The 19787-nt window shown below is 44.5% G+C and overlaps 1 protein-coding gene across 1 annotated transcript; it reads right to left on the bottom strand.

Moving 5' to 3' along the window:
• Nucleotides 1-1736: 1736 nt before the first annotated feature.
• On the bottom strand, nucleotides 1737-17944 carry LOC311143451 (uncharacterized protein). Its single transcript, XM_084179267.1, has 10 exons — nucleotides 17737-17944; nucleotides 12277-12430; nucleotides 12076-12138; nucleotides 11817-11871; nucleotides 11663-11727; nucleotides 11252-11314; nucleotides 11047-11128; nucleotides 4834-4935; nucleotides 4500-4602; nucleotides 1737-4204 (listed from the first exon to the last, which is right to left on the bottom strand). Exons 2-10 carry the CDS (start codon nucleotides 12421-12423, stop codon nucleotides 3394-3396), a joined length of 1491 nt encoding a protein of 496 aa, XP_084035393.1. The 5' UTR covers nucleotides 12424-12430; nucleotides 17737-17944; the 3' UTR covers nucleotides 1737-3393.
• Between the last annotated feature and the right edge of the window lie 1843 nt (nucleotides 17945-19787).

Below are 19787 nucleotides of genomic sequence, written 5' to 3' on the forward strand. Positions count from 1 at the left end.
AGGTGCGGCATATCAAGAAGCTGATTAAACATCATTGCACAGGTGCACCTTGTGCTGGGGACAATAAAAGTCCTCTCTAAAATGTGCAGTTGTCACACAACAATGCCACAGATGTCTCATGTTTTGAGGAAGTGTGCAATTGGCATGCTGATTACAGGAATGTCCACCAGACCTGTTGCCAGATAATTTACTGGTCATTTCACTACCATAAGCCACCTCCAACCTCATTTTAGAGAATTTGTTAGTACATCCAACCGGCCTCACAACCGCAGACCACTGTATGGCGTTGTGTGGATGAGTAGTTTGCTGATGTCAATGTTGTGAACAGAGTACCCCATGGTGGCAGTGGGGTTATGGTATTGGCAGGCATAAACTACGGACAACGAACACGATTGTATTTTAACGATGGCAATTTGAATGCACAAAAATACCGTGAAGAGATCCTGAGGCCCATTTTTTTTAAAGATATCTGTATTCCCAGTCATGTGAAATCCATAGATTAGCGCCTAATGAATTCATTTCAATTGACTGATTTCCTCATATGAACTGTAACTCGGTAAAATCAATGAAATTGTTCCGTTGCATTTATATTTTTGTTCAGTACACTAAGCGTATCTTTATACAATACATCAGGCAAGATTGGGTCTAGGCTTCAGGTATTATTATGGGAATAGCTATTCGTGGTTGTCGCTGTTTTATCTCACTCTCACGCTCGCTCGCTCACTAACTCTGGGCAAACATACGGGCAAACGTTTCACTATGGCTGGCAGTGGCTAGCTGTAACGTTACAGGCATGCAGTCTTGCAATTCATTCCATTTCCATTTGGCTAGTCTGATACCAAAGCCAGCCAACTAAGCTAACGTACTTCAAAATTGTCAGTCAGGGGTCAATGATGTACAGATATTAGAAGCGTGTCTAATATATTTAATGACAAACCATGTAACTACTTCGGTAAACATTTATTACCTGTTGCCCAAAGTTCGGCGCAGGTGTTAGTAACTGATTCGCCATGTTCAGAACATTCGGCCACAGGGGGAAAGATTTGGCGTTTAGTTGTGACGTCAGACCATTTGGTTAAGTAGCCAATAAAAAATAAAAAGCCTGTATATCATGTTCATTGAACCGTCACTCCAAAACTAGTGGACCAAGGCACATTGTCTACGCCTCCCTCTAAACACCGCCCTTCACGTGGGAAAAAAAATGTCAAATCTAGCAATCGAAAAAAAATGCCAAGATATGAGTAGCATAACCAAAATGTAGTAAATGCAGGCAAGAGCGTAGGCAAAATGGATTCAATAGGATTGGTTGTTGGAACATTTAACTGAAAAAAGATTTTTGCATTCGTTTTTTAATACGTTTTTCAAATGTTTGTCATAGAATTTCGATCTCGCTTTTGTTGGTGTTTTGCTTTGATATCTTTTTTTACAATTGTATACATTTAGCTTTTAATTGTTAAGGTTTTTGATTTCAACATCCATTATTTGACCTTTCCTCAAATATCATGTTTACATTATCAACTTAATTTTTCATGTTTACGATTTCTTATTTTAAATGTAATACATATGGCGTGAAATTGGTTCCATAAGGTCTAATTGATTTAGTTTCTCCCAGTATCTGGCCCACACTCCAGTACAGTAGGTGGCGGTAATGCACCATAACGTTGTCAACCGACGATACACCCCACCGAAGAACCTGGTAGTTTAGATTACTGAACAGATGACACGCTGACTAAATGTTCAAACAAAACAAAATTTTATTTCAGGAGAATCAGAACAATTCCATTGAGTGTTCCTCAGTCTTGCTTTACAGAATAAAATGAGAAACATTTGTCGAATCTTGGACATGCACATTGCAACACATTTCCTTACTCCCCCCCATTTTCAATCTTATCAATAACCAGGTTTCCATCCAACCTTTTATTGCGAGTAAAGTGATTAGAAATCAATGGCCACTTTAATAATGTTTACATATCTTGCATTACTCATCTCATATGTATATTCTGTATTCTATACTATATCTTAGTCTATGCTGCTCTGACTTTACTCGTCCATATATTTATTTGTATATTCTTAATTCCATTGCTTTACTTAGATTTGTGTGTATTGGGTATATGTTGTGAAATTGTTAGATATTACTTGTTAGATATACTGCACTGTCAGAGCTAGAAACACAAGCACTTCGCTAAACACGTGTATGTGACCAATAAAATTTGAAGTACGTCAGATAAAAAGTCCTTACAGGCCTGACGGAAACAGAACAATTTTGGGTAAATTATCCAAACGTCAATAAAACACACTAGACAAGGTGGAATCTTCTTGTGTCGGTAAAACGAATTATGCGAGAAATGTCAGTGGAAACGCTTTTATGCGCAAATATTGATACAATAACCATCATATCGAAGTAAACTTGGAGTCACGCGATGACGTGTGGTCCTCCCACACGCTGTTCATTAAACTACAGATGAAATAAATTATATAGACTTCACAGGGTGGTGAAAGTGTAAGATAATTAGCTTGATGCTACTTTCCAATAAATATCTAGGGTCTTATTCTGGTGACAATTTATGCTTGGCTGCGGTTTGAAAAAATTAAATAAAAACAACTTCTCGCACTTTTGTCCATATAATCTTAGCATGTAGGCTATATGTGCACACATGCCAATACCAAAGTGAGCACACTCGCTATATACAGCAAAGTCTAATTTAGTGACAAACCATCAGTAGAGTTGAAAATGTGATGAAACACATTTAACTTGCTTTTTGTTTTGGGTACATAGTAATCTAACCGCAAAATGCATTTTTATTTGCACTGCATCATCACGCACAGCTTTTTGTTTTGGGTACATGGGAATTTAACCACAAAATGCATTTTTATTTGCACTGCATCATCATGCACAGCCTTTTATTTGCAACAAGTAAATTGGATGGAAACATCTCTGGTGGGAAATTGCACATAATGTTTTTATGCAGATTTAAGAATATTTGCATGAAAATCTGTCGCCAATTGGATGGAAACCTAGCTAACGGTGTACATTTTCTTGAGGGTAGAAGTATAGGTCCAGACAGTTGACGTTCTCAGGATTGTACCCCCCCCCCCCCCCGCGAATGTCAAGGGTCAGTGAGCACAGTTATCAGTTTGATAACGAGGGACGGTTTGAAATAATTATTTTGTGGCGTGGACCTAGTCCTGGGGGTACAGAAGAAACAAAATCCTACTTAACCCATAAAACTGACAGTTTGTTTCTTATGCCTACACTGTCCTGTTGTGGTTTCTAACAGGTCAGCAGCTCATTACAGTATCATTCACACAAACAGGTAAGGGGTTTGGGGTGGGGGGTGTGGGTTTGTGTTGTATAAAAAAAACAGGAAATGAGTAAAGATGGCAAAACCCCTCTTAGTACTCGTCTGCCTGGGTCTCCATCTTGTAGCCGTTCTCGTTGGAAACATAGCCCTCCCCCGACTGCACCGACTCCTGGTCCATCAACCCATCCTGGCTGTTCTCCTCTGGCTTGGGTGGCGCGTCGCCCTCCTCCCCGTTACCCACGTCGTCCTGCTTGGCCGAGGGGAGCAGGAGAGAGCCATGCCGGTCCTCCCTGCGCTCCCCGCCACCCCGCTCCCTGTCTCTCTTATGCTCCCTGTCTTTCTCCCTATCCCCCCTGTGCCTCTCCCGGTCCCTATCGCGGTCCTTGTCCCTGTGGCTGCGCCTCCGGTCACGGTCCCGCTCCCTCCCGCCGCGCTCCTCTCCCACCTCTCCCCCTTCCTCACCCACACTAGGCTCTTCAGGCATCCTCTCTCCTCCCTCCCCCATCATACCTTCTCCTAGCCCCATGCCCTCATCCCCCTCGCCACCCTTGCCTCTCTCCCGGTCTCGCTTGCGCTCTCGGCTGCGGCTCCTCTTCTTCCTTTCGCCCTTGTCTCTGCTCCTCTCCCTGCTACGACTGTCTCCCCCTGGCCCTCCTCCCCCCCGCTCCCTCTCTCGGTCTCTCCTCCTGCTACCCCCTACGCTCTCCTCTCCGGGCACTGCCAGGCCCAGACCCCTGTCACCCCTCTCCCTCTCTCTGGAGCGGGAGCTGCGCCTGCGTCTTTCCCGGGACCGGGACCTCCGTCTCTCGCCACCGCGCTCTTTCTCCCCCCCCCGTTCGCGTTCACGGCTGCGCTCTCTGCGCTCCCCTCTGGGCTCAGGTCCACGTTCGCGCTCTCGTTCCCTGAGGTGAAGAGAAGGGCAAAAATAAGTCAACTGACAAACCTCTACAGAAAATATCAAGTCAGTCAAACCACAAAATGTCCAATCCCAAATCTACCACTAGCCCATACCCTCTAGACTTGCATAGATCTAAAATAATTGGATATGGTAGTAAATCCATCTTGCTGTCAGATTATTTTCCCCATAAATTGCTACATCTATCCAATTATTTCAGGTCTAATGGGTAGGGCCTATTTGGAATAGGGTGACAACCCTCCCTTAGTAGACCACCCCAAGGGCCCAGTGTAGTTACTCACCCTCCAATTGGGGGGTGGTCATCGTAACGTGAGGCGTCATCTCTTCCAGAGTGCTTGATGTTGACGTCAGCCCCGCCTCTCCTCGTCCCACCAAGACCACCACCTGGTTGGAGACAGAAAACAGGGCTCATTGTGATGCATTCATTTCCTGTCTATGATTTATGTATTTAAACTGACAAATAAAATATTTTAAAGGATTCATAACCGGCAAATGCCAATTTGAAGAGAATCAGATGTTCCAAAACATTCAGTGAATTCAGTGTTAAGATTTTAAAAAGGCATGACTGTAGTATGGATAATTATGCAGTCACAGAGATAATGTTCAGTTCCTCACCTAGCCTGCGGGGCTGCCATCCCTTCACAGTGCGGCCTCTCTCCACATCCACCAGCACTCTCCTCCCGTCGATCTTCTTCCCGTCTGCATGCTTGTAGGCGGCTGGAGGGGGAGGGGGGGGGGGGGGGGGGGGGGGCGATGAAAGAAAAAGGTAGAGAAGGATAAGTTGGAGCTCTGCCATTTCAAAAAGGTAAAGATAACAAAGAGTGCATGCATATACTGACCAGGAGCAGGTGAGGTAGTGTGGAGCTGCTCTCTGGGCAGACAGACCATGTAGTAGTAGACCCTTTTTCCACCACTAAATGCAGCATTTACCTGCACATCTTTCTTTTTTTTTTGAAGATGTACCACCGTTTAAGTATTTTGTTGTGAAACACTTTATTTCCGTAAATCAATTTTGAAACGCTAAAGAGGGATAGAATAAGAAATCCATTCTAGCTGCAAATTACAAGTGAGCCGGTATAGTAGATAAAAGTTGACCAAAAACTGTCTTCCAAAATGTTCAAACAATTCAAATTCAAACAAAACATTGAAGTCAGGCCTATATGATTGCTCTGTGTCATGTATGGTTTCTGTGGAGCACCAGAGACCGAAAATCATTTAAATCTTACTTAGGTCAAGTAGTGACCACATTAGTTGAAGAGGGTCAACCTCTTACTGTTGCATGGCTCATTTAACCTTGAAGCTAAAATGTTAGTGTTTATACCCAGGGTACCAAGCAGTTGACAGTACTTTGATGTGGAATGCGTTTGAGAGCCCATCACTTGAAATAAATCAGATGACAATAATTAAATATCCAAATTGATGAGAATTGCATTTGTGCATGTTCACAGTTGTCACATTTACAACCTCTTACCCAGAAGGAACAGTGAATAGGAGTCACCCCCATGGGCCAGACAGACACCCACTTCACTTACAAAAGCACGTCTAACCACTTATAGGTGGAATTGGGGATTTTCTACCAGTAGCTAGGATTCCATCCAATTGCCGTCAGATTTTAATGCAAATATTCAAAAATCTGCATAAAGAAAATGTGAAGTGTACTTTTCCCGCTTAAGTTGTCATGTATTGAATAAAAAAAAATTAAAACGCTTTTTCAACTACTGACGGTTGTCACAAATACTGTTGCATTTAATATCAAATGTGCCTACGCTGGTCTTGGCACATGCGCGCTAGCCAACAGCTCGGGTAGGCTAGTCTACACAAGAAAATGGATAAGAGAGAATATTTTGACAAACGGCAGTCAAGTATCGATCATCATGTCACCAATATAAGACCCTCGATATTTATTGGAAAGAAGAATAAAGCTCATCATCGTGCACTTTCACCACCCTGTGAATTTCATCTTCCATATATTTTATCTGTAGCCTAATAGTGGGAGAACCACACACCATATCGTCGCTTGACTCCAAGTTTACTTCGATAAGATGCTAATTATTTCAATATTTGCACATAAAGGCATTTTCACCGCCATTTCGCACATAATTAATTTTACAGACACAGAAACGCTGACGCTTTGAACACACCGACTGCGCCATTGCGTTTTGGTACACCAGAAGCACATTAATTTCCAATGGAACGCTGCATTTGCCTTGCAGCATTGCGTTGCAGATGCAGTTGCAGTGCGATCTGTGTGGTGCATACATTGGAATTATCAAACGTATGCGTCAAACTGTATGCGTAAACGAGTTGACAGAAATGGTAGCAGAAGGTGAATGTTTTCCTTTTGTTGCACACATATCTAGATTATGCTGCATACTATTTTGCGCAACGACAGTCGGTGTGTTCAAAGCGTAACACCTTAAGACACGTCCTGCGACAGCCGTCGTCACTGGCACAACCACACACCACTCCTGGTGTTCTTACCCCAACCCCTTCCCGGTTCAGTGAGAAATAAAATACCAGTGACACATTGGTTTGAGTTTCTGAATATTTACTCTGATTGCCAGAATACACAGCCTTGTATGGTAATGCTGCTTATTACACCAACATATTCTTACCCAATACATGTTGTGCTTCAGACTCTAGTGAGGCTAGTGTACATTTGGTTGCCTTACATACAACCTCTGACCTGCTTGTAATACTTGTCTGGAGGGGGAGATATAGGGGAGGGGGGCATCGCGATATGAGCAAATGTGTCATGAGTTAAATGTGACCATGTGCACATACCTTAGTTGGGGCTTTATGGGCTGCTGTGTTTGTTTTTCACCAACTATCTTACCACCGCCTGGACACGAGCGCAGTGTCGAACTTAGAACCTTCCGGAGCATAGGGCTTCCAGTTGCCAGTCAACATGGCAGTCTCCTGCTTCTGCCAGATTTAACACCAGTCTGCAACTTCTGATTCAAACTCAGAACACACACAAATATATATACTCCCTTGGCCCAGACAGTCTTGGGATCAGTCTCTTATGACCGAAGAATTCGGCGAGATCCACGATGACCCATCCTGGCCTCTACACTGGTGGAAGACGATCCAATGGGAAACGGCACAGAGGTCTCTTTTCCTCTTTATATCCAATCAGAGGGCCTTACCAGAACCACTCGCTTAACCATTCAAAAGGCCTTACCAGAACCCCTCGCTTTTATAGCCAATCAGAGGGCCTTACCAGAACCCCCTCTAAAGCACAGCAAATTATCACTGTACTTTCATGACACCTCACAGGTGTATACTACCAAGGGGCCTTACCACAACCCCTCACTAACCTAACCAATCCGGGTTTGTCTTACCACAAACCATAACCTTCAACCAATCAGAGATGACTTCACTCAAAAAGGGGGGTTGCCTTACCTCAACCCCCAAAACGACTTGAATAAAAGGCCTAAATACAATCTTACTATACAAGCACACATATGGTGCATATCAAAAGGTTCTTTTAAGAAACAGAAAGGTATGCATCTAGAGAAAATGAGAAGTGTTTGGTGTAGGCTAGAATAAAATGTAGGCTAGTTCCAGTGGTGACATGTTTCCTCCCTAGACTGGTTCTATTAGCTGTATACACCTGATCCTTAATATCAGCTGTGGTAAAGAAGATCTGGGGGTGAGATGACTGCCATGTCTGAATGAACTATTGCTATGCTCTTGTTGGCATCTGCTCTTGCCTAGTTATATAGTAGGGGCAAAGCTACATGTGCATAATTATGTGCCTTGCTGTAAAAGTGGTTAGAGTCCCGTGGTAAGCCTATTCCATTAAAGCCAGCTCGACGCACACAAGAAAGGACCTTAACTTACAATGCTAGGGGATTTTGTCTTGGGCATGTGATCTTTTTGACGCAACGTTATGCAAAAGATTGTCCTTTTCTTAATGATTATGCAAGAGACAACTTGCTAAAATGCTGTTGTTTCAGACAACTAAAATAATCCAAATAGTAAAAGCTCTTAGGCCGATATGTAAAAGTGCTAAAAGGGATACATCGGAGGTGGCTTTAACACAAAAGGAAAACTCACAGGGCACCCATTAACTGACTAATGGCCTGGGGGTGCGTTCAATGGTCAAAGCACCAGCTCTGTCTTACCAATGTCAATATTGTTCAGGCAACATTTAAGCAGCTTCAAAAATGTGCTTTGCCCATTGAACGTAGCTCCTCTTCCCTAAATAGGAGGGTGGAGGGTGGAAAGAAAGCTTACCCATCATACAAACCCATCATACCAACCATATACTGAGCTGTGGTAGTAGGGTGTAGATGTATCATAACCATCATCATCTGCAAGCCAGCTCTGGCCAATAGCCATCACAGATAGGCGGCTGCAGTGGCAATGAGAACAACAAAACAGTTAATACACTACAGAGCCAGCATAGACATCCCCTCACAAGTCAACCCTCACCTGAGTCACATCATACCAAGGGTGGGCGACCCTGGTCCTGGGGAACACTATTCCCTGCCTGTTCATTGCACCCTGGATGCATGACCCCAAGTGTTCCAGCAATGAAATCAGTGGCCACGTTCCAGGCAAGCTACATTGCAGTCGCGCTGTGCAGATACCTGCCTCGTCACCAACTAGCAGTCAAGCATCAGATTCTTATTTTATATGATTTGGTTTTCTGATATGTAAAACACCTTCCCAGGTGTTGCGAGATCTGGCAAGTGACTACAATGTAGTCGGCCTGGAAGGTGGCCAGTAAGCAGCAATCTTAGTGAGCAACCGATTTACACCTGGAACACCCGTCTGCATGATCATTGAAATAAATTAAATCAATGAGAAAAATACCAGCGGGCATGGTAGCTCGCCAGGACCAGGGTTGAGGACCACTGATATGAGCTGATAGAAATGGCCTAGTGTCACACAAAAGCACAGAGATGAGGGTACCCAAGTTAACCAGACAAGTTAGGGGGCACTAGCCTGTTGGTGACTGTAGCTTACAGTTGGTGGTCCAACCAGGAAACCCACCTGTTCCACAGATGACTTAGCACTCCTAACTATTACAGGCCTAACCTACAGCAAGCAAAGGCATTCAAGGTGACCAGAAGAACAAGGCTTAGTTGTTTGTGCATACAAAACATAGGCCAAACCTTCCCACCCCTCCCACCGCCACATAGGAGAAGTGCCATGGCTGGACTAACTGCACTCACTCAGACAAGTGCAGTACAGAAACCCTTTCACAGCCGTATTTGAGTTAGTCAAGAGATCATCATGCACCACAAACACGACAAACATCACACAACCCTCACGCAGCACCTTGTTTCCCCTAATTAATAACATTTCGCCATTCTAAACTCAAAGTTTTGAAAATAAAAAGGATGGATGGATTTTGGAGACCCTTGTGTTCAGACTTGTATCTTTAACTTGTGTGGACTGTGGGTTCATATTTTTAAACCCCTTGCCAGTAGGCTTGGGTGGTATACGTATACCAGGGTTTTTGGAAAAAGCCACAGGATGGTTTGTCAATACCGTCAATACCGTTTGAAACTATTTATTTGAAGTTGTATTAATCGATTTGAATATTTGTAGCTACGTAAGTAGATACCTGCAGTCAACTTGTGCAATATTTTAGGAGATAAAGAACATTGCGTTCATTTCACCAGTCACATTATTATGAAGCTTATGGTAGTCCCCAGTCACGTGGTGTTTGTTTACAAGCAAACTACGAGACCGGAGCCTTGTGAGTCACTCACTGTTGTGCTACATGCGACAGGTGATCTAATTACTGTATGGTAAGTCTAAATGTTAAGTCTAAAATGTGCTAACTGTTCTGCAGTTTTGCGTTGGGTTTGCTAATTTAGTAGCTAGTTAGCTATCTAGCTAAGTGGTTAGTTTCTTCCAAAATCAAGCATTCACTTGGTAAAAGCAGAGAATCCCCTCCTGGATCAAGAGCCTTGCTGGCTAATATTGGTTTTGTGCATGCAGCAAACTGTGTAGCATTTGAGTTACTTTTATAGTTTAGGTCAGAAACTGTACAAAATGTTCGCAATGTGGTCATTAGCATTTTCTATGGCATTTGACATGTACTTGTTAGCATTGCTAACCTTCAGATTACAGAGTATGAGTGGGGTTTGAAAACAGCGCCCCTTGTGTTCAGTACCGGTTATTACCGAATATCCCTGTATGGCACAAGGTTGGTATGAAGGTATGACAATCTGGATACCGCCCAAGCCTACTTGCTAGCTAGTTCTCCTTCTCTCACCATTGTGCCAATCCAAACCATACTCTGCTGGCTTGGATACTTTCTCTTCACCATGTCCTCGCAGCGTAATCAGGCCAGCGCAGTACAGCACGGTGTGGCTCAGCAGTGTGAAAATTGTATTTTTATTTTTGGCAGATATTAAGAGTTGGCCTAGGACTATGGATAAATGTGACACCATCGTCCATCATGGCCCTTCAATGGGAAAATCACACCAAGGACAGCATAAGCTGCTAGTGCAGTACAGAAAATAACCACATTTTAAAAACAGAGCCTAGTCAGTTTGCTCCTTAAAAAAAGGTGCTACTCAGTCAAGAGGGTTCCTCCTACACTAGGCAAGAGTATAAGGTGCTGATGTTAATTAATAGTCAGCAACACCAACTGCTACAACTTGTAAAGCTATAGTGAAATTACAACAATTTTTGTAAGCTCCCAAAATTGATCTGGTGCATTTCTTTCGGTACCTTCTTGTTCATGTCTCGCTTACACGAATCCTTCAACAAATACTATCCCACCTACGTACCCTCCCAGCATGCAGACTCCCATTTGAGATAAGGTGGGTTATGAGGGGGTTGGTCTCTCGTGGTACTCACAGTGCATGTCTCTCTCGTGCTCGTACTCTATGAAGGCGTATCCTCTGGGCTTCCCTGACCGCTTGTTGTAGACGATGTAAATCTGGAAGAGAGAGCGACTATAATAACGCTAGCTGCACAAGCTGGGGGGGGGGAGCAGAGGACCAACTGCCAAAAATGGACAATAAGGACCCAAAAGATGGTTTAGGAGACCAAGACAACGTACCCTTTTGATGGGGCCGTAGACCTCAAACTCACGGCGAAGCTTGGATTCTGTTGTGTCATAATTCTGCAGCAATGATATCACAGTTAACATCTATCCATCAGAACTTGGCAGGAAAACTCTTTACAAATAAAATGTTATTTGTCACATGTACGAAATACAACAGGTGTACACTTCACTGGCAGTTTGGTCTTAGAATTGTCTTCAGAAAACACTTCTGGGCTACATACCATCCGATAGAAAATATAAGACATGCTTCAAGAAGTGGATGCTTGGTTTTCATTTTATTGTGGTGTACGTGTGCTTCATTTGTTATTATTCACTACCCGGTTTTAGTCTGTGGCCAAGACAGGATGGAAGAGAAGGTAAAGATGCCATGGGACATGGAAGGTAGCCTGTATAATACACACTTACCACGCGAGCCACAAACAGGGTCTTGAAGGCATCCCCCTGAGCATTGGGGTCATTGTGTGGATCCCCTGGAAGAAGGCAGAACCAAATATAACAACCTGACCAACTTTCAGTAAATCCTATGAAATGTCACAAAAGCTCATCCATGTCAACTTACAGAGCTTCAGTTCTGTCTCCACAACCGTCTGCCGCCTCTCGATCTTCTCCCTCCTCTGTAAAACAGAAACGAGTTAGCTAGGCCCCTCACTCAATCCACAAATGGTTACTGTACATGTAAATTAAAGCCATGTACTAGTACACCATACTGAAGATTTCCACTTATCCAATCTTATTCAGATATGCACTGAAGGTTTCAGAGACTAAAAGTGAAAAGAAATGGCCACAAGGGGGAATGACCCCTCTTCCAATTGTCTCACCTTTCTCTCCAACCTCTCATCACGAGTTTCTGCCCTAGTAGGGGGAGGGGCATCTCTGGGGTCCTATCAAAACAGTCCAAAAGTTAGGCTAATAAAAAGGTAGAGGGCCAAAGGCATTCAATCAAATAATATACCAAATAGCCAAATATCCATCTCATTCATGAAGAGTAATTGTACAAGGGCTAGGTAGGTTTGCCTTACCTCAAAGTGCCTGATGAAGGGAGCAATGCCACAGTATGGCTGGTTGTGGTGTTTCTCATGGGGCAGCTTCTCCAACTGCGTCAGAAATGGTATGGGGTCCCGCGGCGCAAATAGGGCCAGCAGGTTGGGGGGTAAAAACTGGGTCATCTTTCACCTGTAGCGAGAAAGAGATTTAGTTTACAAACTACATAGTTACTGATAATATGCAGACAGAGTTGCATCAGTGTTGCCATTAGGCAGTGTGGACAGAGCCACAAAGGCTTGGAAGAACATCGTGATAACCATGTGCAGCTCAATTTCTGCTGCAAAGCTACCTAAATTACTTCCACGTAGCTAGCAAGGTAAGGTAACATCTTATTTTCATGTGTGGAACAAGCTTTGAAGCTAGTGTGTAAGAGAATTGATCAATGTTGCCAAACAATGCTCAATCTTCCCTTACCTGGAGGCTTCAAGTTAAATGAAGGCTGGAAAGTCACAAGTTAACTCGTCAACATTTACAAGGATAGCTAGCTAGCTGGAATAGTGAATGTTTTAGGTTGATTACTGGTTATATACACATACCACACAAAGAAATATAAAAACGCAACAATTTCAAAGCCTTCATTGAGTTACAGTTCATAAGCAAATCAGTCAATTGAAATAAATGCATTAAGCCCTAATCTATGGATTTCACGACCAGGAATACAGATGCATCTGTTGGTCAGAGATACAAAAAAATAAAATTGAGGCGTGGATCAGAAAACCAGTCAGTATCTGGTGTGACCGCCATTTGCCTCATGCAGCACGACATTTCCTTTGCATGGAGTTGATCAGGCTGTTGATTGTGGCCTGTGGAATGTTGTCCCACTCTTCAATGGCTGTGCGAAGTTGCTGGATATCAGCGGGAACTGGAACACTCCACCGTACACGTCGATCCAGCGCATCCCAACATGCTCAATGGGTGGCATGCCTGGTGAGTATGCAGGCCATGGAAGAACTGGGACATTTTCAGCTTCCAGGAACTGAGTACAGATCCTTGCAACATGGGGCAGTGCATTACGCCGAAAAATGAGGAGATGGCGGCAAATGAATGGCACAACAATGGGCCTCAGGATCTCGTCACGGAATCGCTGTGCATTCAAATTGCCATCGATGAAATGCAATTGTGTCAGTTCTCCGTAGCTAAATGCCTGCCGATACCATAAACCCACCACCACTGTGCACTCGGTTCACAGCGTTGACGTCAGAAAACTGCTCCCCCACACACGCTGTCTGCCATCTGCCCGGTACAGTTGAAACTGGGATTAATCTGTGATGGGCACACTTCTCCAGCATTACGACGCCGAACTGCAGTCAGGTCAAGACCCTGGTGAGGAAATTATTCGGTTGTGCAAACCCACAGTTTCTTCAGCTGTCCGGGTGGCTGGTCTCGGACAATCCAGCAAGTGAAGAAGTTAGATGTGGAGAACCTGGGCTGGCATGGTTACACGCGGTCTGCGGTTGTGAGACCAGTTGGACGTATTGCCAAATTCTCTTAAAACGATGGAGGCAGCTTATGGTAGAGAAATTAACATTCAATCTCTGGCAACCGCTCTGTTAAGACATTCCTGCAGTCAACATGCCAATTGCAAGCTCAAAACTTGGAGACATGTGGCATTATGTTGTGTAAAAAAAACTGCACATTTTGTCCCTAGCACAAGGTGCAACTGTGTTATGATCATCCTGTTTAATCAGCTTCTTGATATGCCAGACCTGTCAGGTGGAGGATTATCTTGCCAAAAGAGAAATTATTACTAGCAGGGACGTAAACAAATGTGCACAAATTAGAAAATAGCTTTTTGTGCATATGGAACATTTCTGGGATCTTTTATTTCAGCTCATGAAACATGGGACCAACACTTTACATGTTGCGTATATTTGTTCAGTATAGTTAGCAGCCAACTAAATGCAACTCCACAATTTACTATCGAGTTGAGCTGTGACTAGTGTGGGTGGACTGAAGCTCCAACATCACATAAAATGAAGTTATCAAAAACCACAAATTTCAGCACCCAAAGAATAGCCCACAATTACGGTCTGAGGAAGCGGACCAGGTGTGATGACAAGAAAGCGTAAGAATGCTGCCAAGATCACCTTCGAGTACACACACGGTGCCGTCGGAAAGTATTCAGACCCCTGACATTCTCCACATTTGTTATATTACAGCCTTAATCTAAAATTGATTAAATTGTTGTTGTTTTTTTTTTTTTTTTACACACAATACCCCAGAATGACAGGTTTCTAGATTTTGTGTGTGCACATTTAGAAATAGAAACCCCCCGGAAATATCACAAGTATTCAAACTCTTTACTCAGTACTTTGTTGAAGCACCTTTGGCAGCGATTACAGCTTCTAGTCTTACTGGGTATGACGCTACAAGTGTGGCACACCTGTTTTTGGGGAGTTTCTCCCATTCTTCTCTGCAGATCCGGGTCTTTCCAGAGATGTTCGATCGGGATTTGCCCCAGTCTGGCTCTGGAGCAGGTTTTCATCAAGGATCTCCCTGTATTTGCTCCGTTCATCTTTCCCTCGATCCTGACTAGTCTCCCAGTCCCTGCCACTGAAAAACATCCCCACAGCATGATGCTGCCACCACCATGCTTCACTGGGGATGGTGCCAGGTTTCCTCCAGACGTGATTAATGGCATTCAAGCCAAAGAGTTCAATCAGACCAGATAATCTTGTTTCTCGTGGTCTGAGAATCTTTATGTGCCTTTTGGCAAACTCCAAGTGGGCTGTCATGTGCCTTTTACTGAGGAGTTGCTTCCTAAAGGCCTGATTGGTGGAGTGATGCAGAGATGGTTGTCCTTCTGGAAGGTTATCCCATCTCCACAGAGGAACTCTGTCAGAGTGACCATCAGGTTCTTAGTCACCTCCCTGACCAAGGCCCTTCTCCCCTGATCGCTCAGTTTGGCTGGCGGACAGCTCTAGGAAGAGTATTGGCCACTGTGTTCTTTTGGACCTTCAATGCTGCAGACATTTTTGGTACCCTTCCCCAGACCTGTGTCTGAACACAATCCTGTCTCGGAGCTCTACGGACAACTTCTTTGACCTCATGGCTTGGTATTTGCTCTAACTTGCACTGTCAACTGTGGGACCTTATATAGATAGGTGTGTGCCTTTCCAAATCATGTCCAATCAATAGAATGTACCACAGGTGGACTCCAATGAAGTTGTAGAAACATCAAGGATGATCAATGGAAACAGGATGCACCTGAGCTCAATTTTGAGTCTCATAGCAAAGGGTCTGAATACTTAAGTAAGGTATACGTTTTTAAATTCTAAATTAGCACCCTGTTTTCGCTTTGTCGTTATGGGGTATTGTGTGTAGATTGCTGAGAAATAAATAATATTTTAGAATAACGCTGTAACGTAACAAAATGTGGAAAAGGAGGCCTTTCTACGGACTCTGAAAAACACCAAAAGAAAGATGCCCAGGGTCCCTGCTCATCTGCGTGAACGTGCCTTAGGCATGCTGCAAGGAGGCATGCAGTTGTGGCCAGGGCAATAAATTGCAATGTCCGTACTGTGAGACGCCTAAGACAGCGATACAGGGAGACAGGACGGACAGCTGATCGTCCTCGCAGTGGCAAACCACGTGTAACACCTGCACAGGATCGGTACATCACACCTGCGGGACAGGTACAGGATGGCAACAACAACTGCCCGAGTTACACCAGGAACGCACAATCCCTCCATCAGTGCTCAGACTGTCCGCAATAGGCTGAGAGAGGCTGGACTGAGGGCTTGTAGGCCTGTTGTAAGGCAGGTCCTCACCAGACATCACCGGCAACAACGTCGCCTATGGGCACAAATCCACCGTTGCTGGACCAAACAGTACTGGCAAAAAGTGCTCTTCACTGACGAGTCGCGGTTTTGTCTCACCAGGGGTGATGGTCGGATTTGCGTTTATCGTCGAAGGAATGAGCGTTACACCGAGGCCTGTACTCTGGAACGGGATTGATTTGGAGGTGGTCTGTGGCAGTGTGTCACAGCATCATCGGACAGATCTTGTTTTCATTGCAGCCAATCTCAACGCTGTGCGTTACAGGGAAGACATCCTCCTCCCTCACATGGTACCCTTCCTGCAGGCTCATCCTGACATGACCCTCCAGCATAACAATGCCACCAGCCATACTGCTCATTCTGGGCGTGATTTCCTGCAAGACAGGAATGTCTGTTCTGCCATGGCCAGCAAAGAGCCTGGATCTCAATCCCATTGTCCAGGAACTTGCAGGTGCCTTGGTGGAAGAGTGGGGTAAAATCTCACAGCATGAACTGGCAAATCTGGTGCAGTCCATGAGGAGGAGATGAACTGCAGTACTTAATGCAGCTGGTGGCCACACCAGATACTGACTTACTTTTGATTTTGACCCCCCCCCCCCTCCTTTGTTAAGGAACACATTATTCAATTTTTGTTAGTCACATGTCTGTGGAACTTGTTCAGTTTATGTCTTAGTTGTTGAATCTTGTTATGTTCATACAAATATTTACACGTTAAGTTTGCTGAAAATAAACGCAGTTGACAGTGAGAGAACGTTTCTTTTTTTGCTGAATTTAGTTAGCGACGCCGTGTGAAAGCGTGCTAGTTAGCTAGCACACAGTGTCGCCCCCGCGTACCGGAGACAACCGTGCCCGACAGGCGAGGGCGATGACTCTCCCCGCCACCCACTAGCACAAGCCCCCACCTCCCGTGTACCAAAGTCCTCCTTAGGGTTAAGCTAGTACACAGTGTCCTTTACTCCCGCCTGCCGAACACCTACCCTCGCCGTTAAATGAACGGCAGGAAAACATGTTTCAAGCAGACCTCTTTACCAGTGTACGGCTAGCTAGCTACTGTGGTCACCACCGCCCCTTCTGTGAGTTTTATCTGCTGTTGGCATCCAACGTTATTGTTCATTAATTACACCTACTGTACTGGAGCGCCCCCACCTCCCGCAACTTGAAAATTGACCAATAAAAGTATAGGTGTTCCTGCAGATGTAGGAATGCCCATTTGCAGGAACGCCCAGAATTGCGGGCCGCAATTGCACTGTTGAAGAAAAAACAAGTCACAAAATGTCATAATATACGCACGAACTGTTCCGAACTGTTTCAGATGAGAATCATGACGACGCCTTTAGAACTAGTTGTCTGGCTTCCGACTAGACATCACTGTGGTGGGCTAACTGAGGCTAACGTTAGCTAACAACGCAGTCAAACAATGGACCCACCTGGCTAACGTTAGTTAGTCAATCCACCAAAGCTTTACGCTAATTAATTGCAGTATGACGAGATATCTAAAACGAAATATGGTGCAAATATGGTACAGTTTAACAGGTAGATTTTAGTTAACGTTACATATTCCAGTTTAGTTATCTAGCAAACCGCTAACCACTATCCAGCGTAGGCCTCGTGCCTCAACTCAGACTCAGGGGCACTACACATTTCTGTCCCACTCACCTCAACTCTTCATTCAATCCCTTTAAAACTCCGAGAGCCCAAATCAGGCAACGTGGAATAAGAGCGTGCACTCTCCTTGTTCAAAGCAAGTTGTTTTCCCACAGATGAATATACTTCAGCCAAAGTGAAAGATAAAGTGGCTTCAGCTTGGTTAGCTTCTCGCCAGGAGAAAAAAAGATTTTGTCCTCAACTTAAAATGGCGGGACGCTGTAAATGGACGACACTGTCGCGACAGTTCCTCTAATGTTTCACGACACGTCAGGCTAATTTACTTGAGACCTTGGTTTCCACAGAGAGGAAGGAGGAGGCCCAACTCGGAGGAAAATCTGTCTCTTTCCAGCAGGTGGCGTTTTTTCGTTGTTTCGCCAATCAAACAAGGAGTTTTTGTATGGAGGTCAATGTTACGAGTGTACTGATATAAGTAGGACACCTAACATCCCGGCAACTTTGAGAAAAAACACTATATCTGAGTTGTCTCGAGATGGCTATGCATATTCATAAGTGAGGCTAGTAGCATAGCGTCTCTCTCCATTAAATACAGGTGGTTGACGTCAACAACCCTCATCAAATATTCAAAAACGATTACAATAATGAGTTGTATCCACCAATCCAAAGGTAGGTAGGCTGGAGCTAGACAGCCCGCCATGCCGCTTTGTGGACAACGACGCCCATTATTAGGGCAGAGAGACATGTATCTTGTCAGTATATCCATACTCTTTAGTTGGCACAAAGGGGCCAGGGTTCTGGTCTAGAAGCAGGGTTTCGACTGCTCCTACAGTTTTGTTTTCGTACTGCAGTTTAACTGACGCCCGGTCCAGAAAGACAATTTCCATCAAATCAAATCAAATTGTATTTGTCACATGCGCCGAATACAACGTGAAATGCTAACTTACAAGCCCTTAAGTAAAAAAAGTAACTCAATAAAATAACGAGGCTATATAAGTGCGGGGGTACAGGTTAGTCGAGGTAATTGAGTTGAGGTAATTGCGGTAATATGTACATGTAGGAAGGGGTAAAGTAACTATGCATAGATAATAAACAGCGAGTAGCAGCAGTGTAAAAAAAAAAAGGTGGAGGTAAATGCAAATAGCCATTTGATGAATTGTTCAGCAGTTTCATGGCTTGGGGGTAGAAGCTGTTAAGGAGCCTTTTGGACCGAGACTTGGCATTCCGGTACCGCTTGCCGTGCGGTAGCAGAGAGAACAGTCTATGACTTGGGTGGCTGGAGTCTTTGACCCTAAAAATGTTTTGGGGTGGCCTTCCTCTGACACCGCCTAGTATAGAGATCCTGGATGGCAGCAAGCTTGGCCCCAGTGATGTACTGGGCCGTACACACTACCCTCTGTAGTGCCTTACGGTCGGATGCCGAGCTGTTGCCATACCAGGCGGTGATGCAACCAGTAAGAATGTTCTCAATGGTGCAGCTGTATAACTTTTTTTTGGCTCTGGGGACCAATGGCAAATCTTTTAAATCTCCTGAGGGGGAATAGGCGTTGTCGTGCCCTCTTCATGACTGTCTTGGTGTGTTTGGACCATAATAGTTTGTTGGTGATGTGGACACCAAGGAACTTGAAGCTCTCGACCCGCTCCACATCAGCCCTGTCGATGTGAATGGGGGCGTGTCCGGCCCTCCTTTTCCTGTAGGTTGTTGTCCTGGTACCACAATCCCAGGTCTCTGACCTCCTCCCTATAGGCTGTCTCATTGTTGTCTGTGATCAGGCCTACCACCGTATATTTTGTGAAGTGCACCAGTCCCTCCTGCAGCAAAGCATCCCCACAGCATGATGCTGCCACCCCCGTGCTTCACGGTTGGGATGGTGTTCTTCGGCTTGCAAACATTACGGTGGTCATTATGGCCAAACTGTTCTATTTATGTTTCATCCTCTGTAGCTCAGCTGGTAGAGCACGGCGCTTGTAACGCTAAGGTAGTGGGTTCGATCCCCGGGACCACCCATGCACAAAAATGTATGCACGCATGACTGTAGGTCGCTTTGGATAAAAGCGTCTGCTAAATGGCATATTATTATATTATTATTATTATCAGACCAGAG

This window comes from Coregonus lavaretus (assembly GCF_964263955.1).
Source record: "Coregonus lavaretus genome assembly, chromosome: 2".
Taxonomy (NCBI): domain Eukaryota; kingdom Metazoa; phylum Chordata; class Actinopteri; order Salmoniformes; family Salmonidae; genus Coregonus; species Coregonus lavaretus.

Bases quoted from the DNA above. Each gene is read 5' to 3' on its own strand.
- LOC311143451 (XM_084179267.1), bottom strand. From the start codon at position 12,423: ATGACCCAGTTTTTACCCCCCAACCTGCTGGCCCTATTTGCGCCGCGG. The intron at 11,872-12,075 runs GTGAGACAATTG...TCTGTTTTACAG, and splicing joins ATGAGAGGTTGGAGAGAAAG to AGGAGGGAGAAGATCGAGAG. The intron at 11,315-11,662 runs GTAAGTGTGTAT...TCATTGCTGCAG, and splicing joins CCCTGTTTGTGGCTCGCGTG to AATTATGACACAACAGAATC.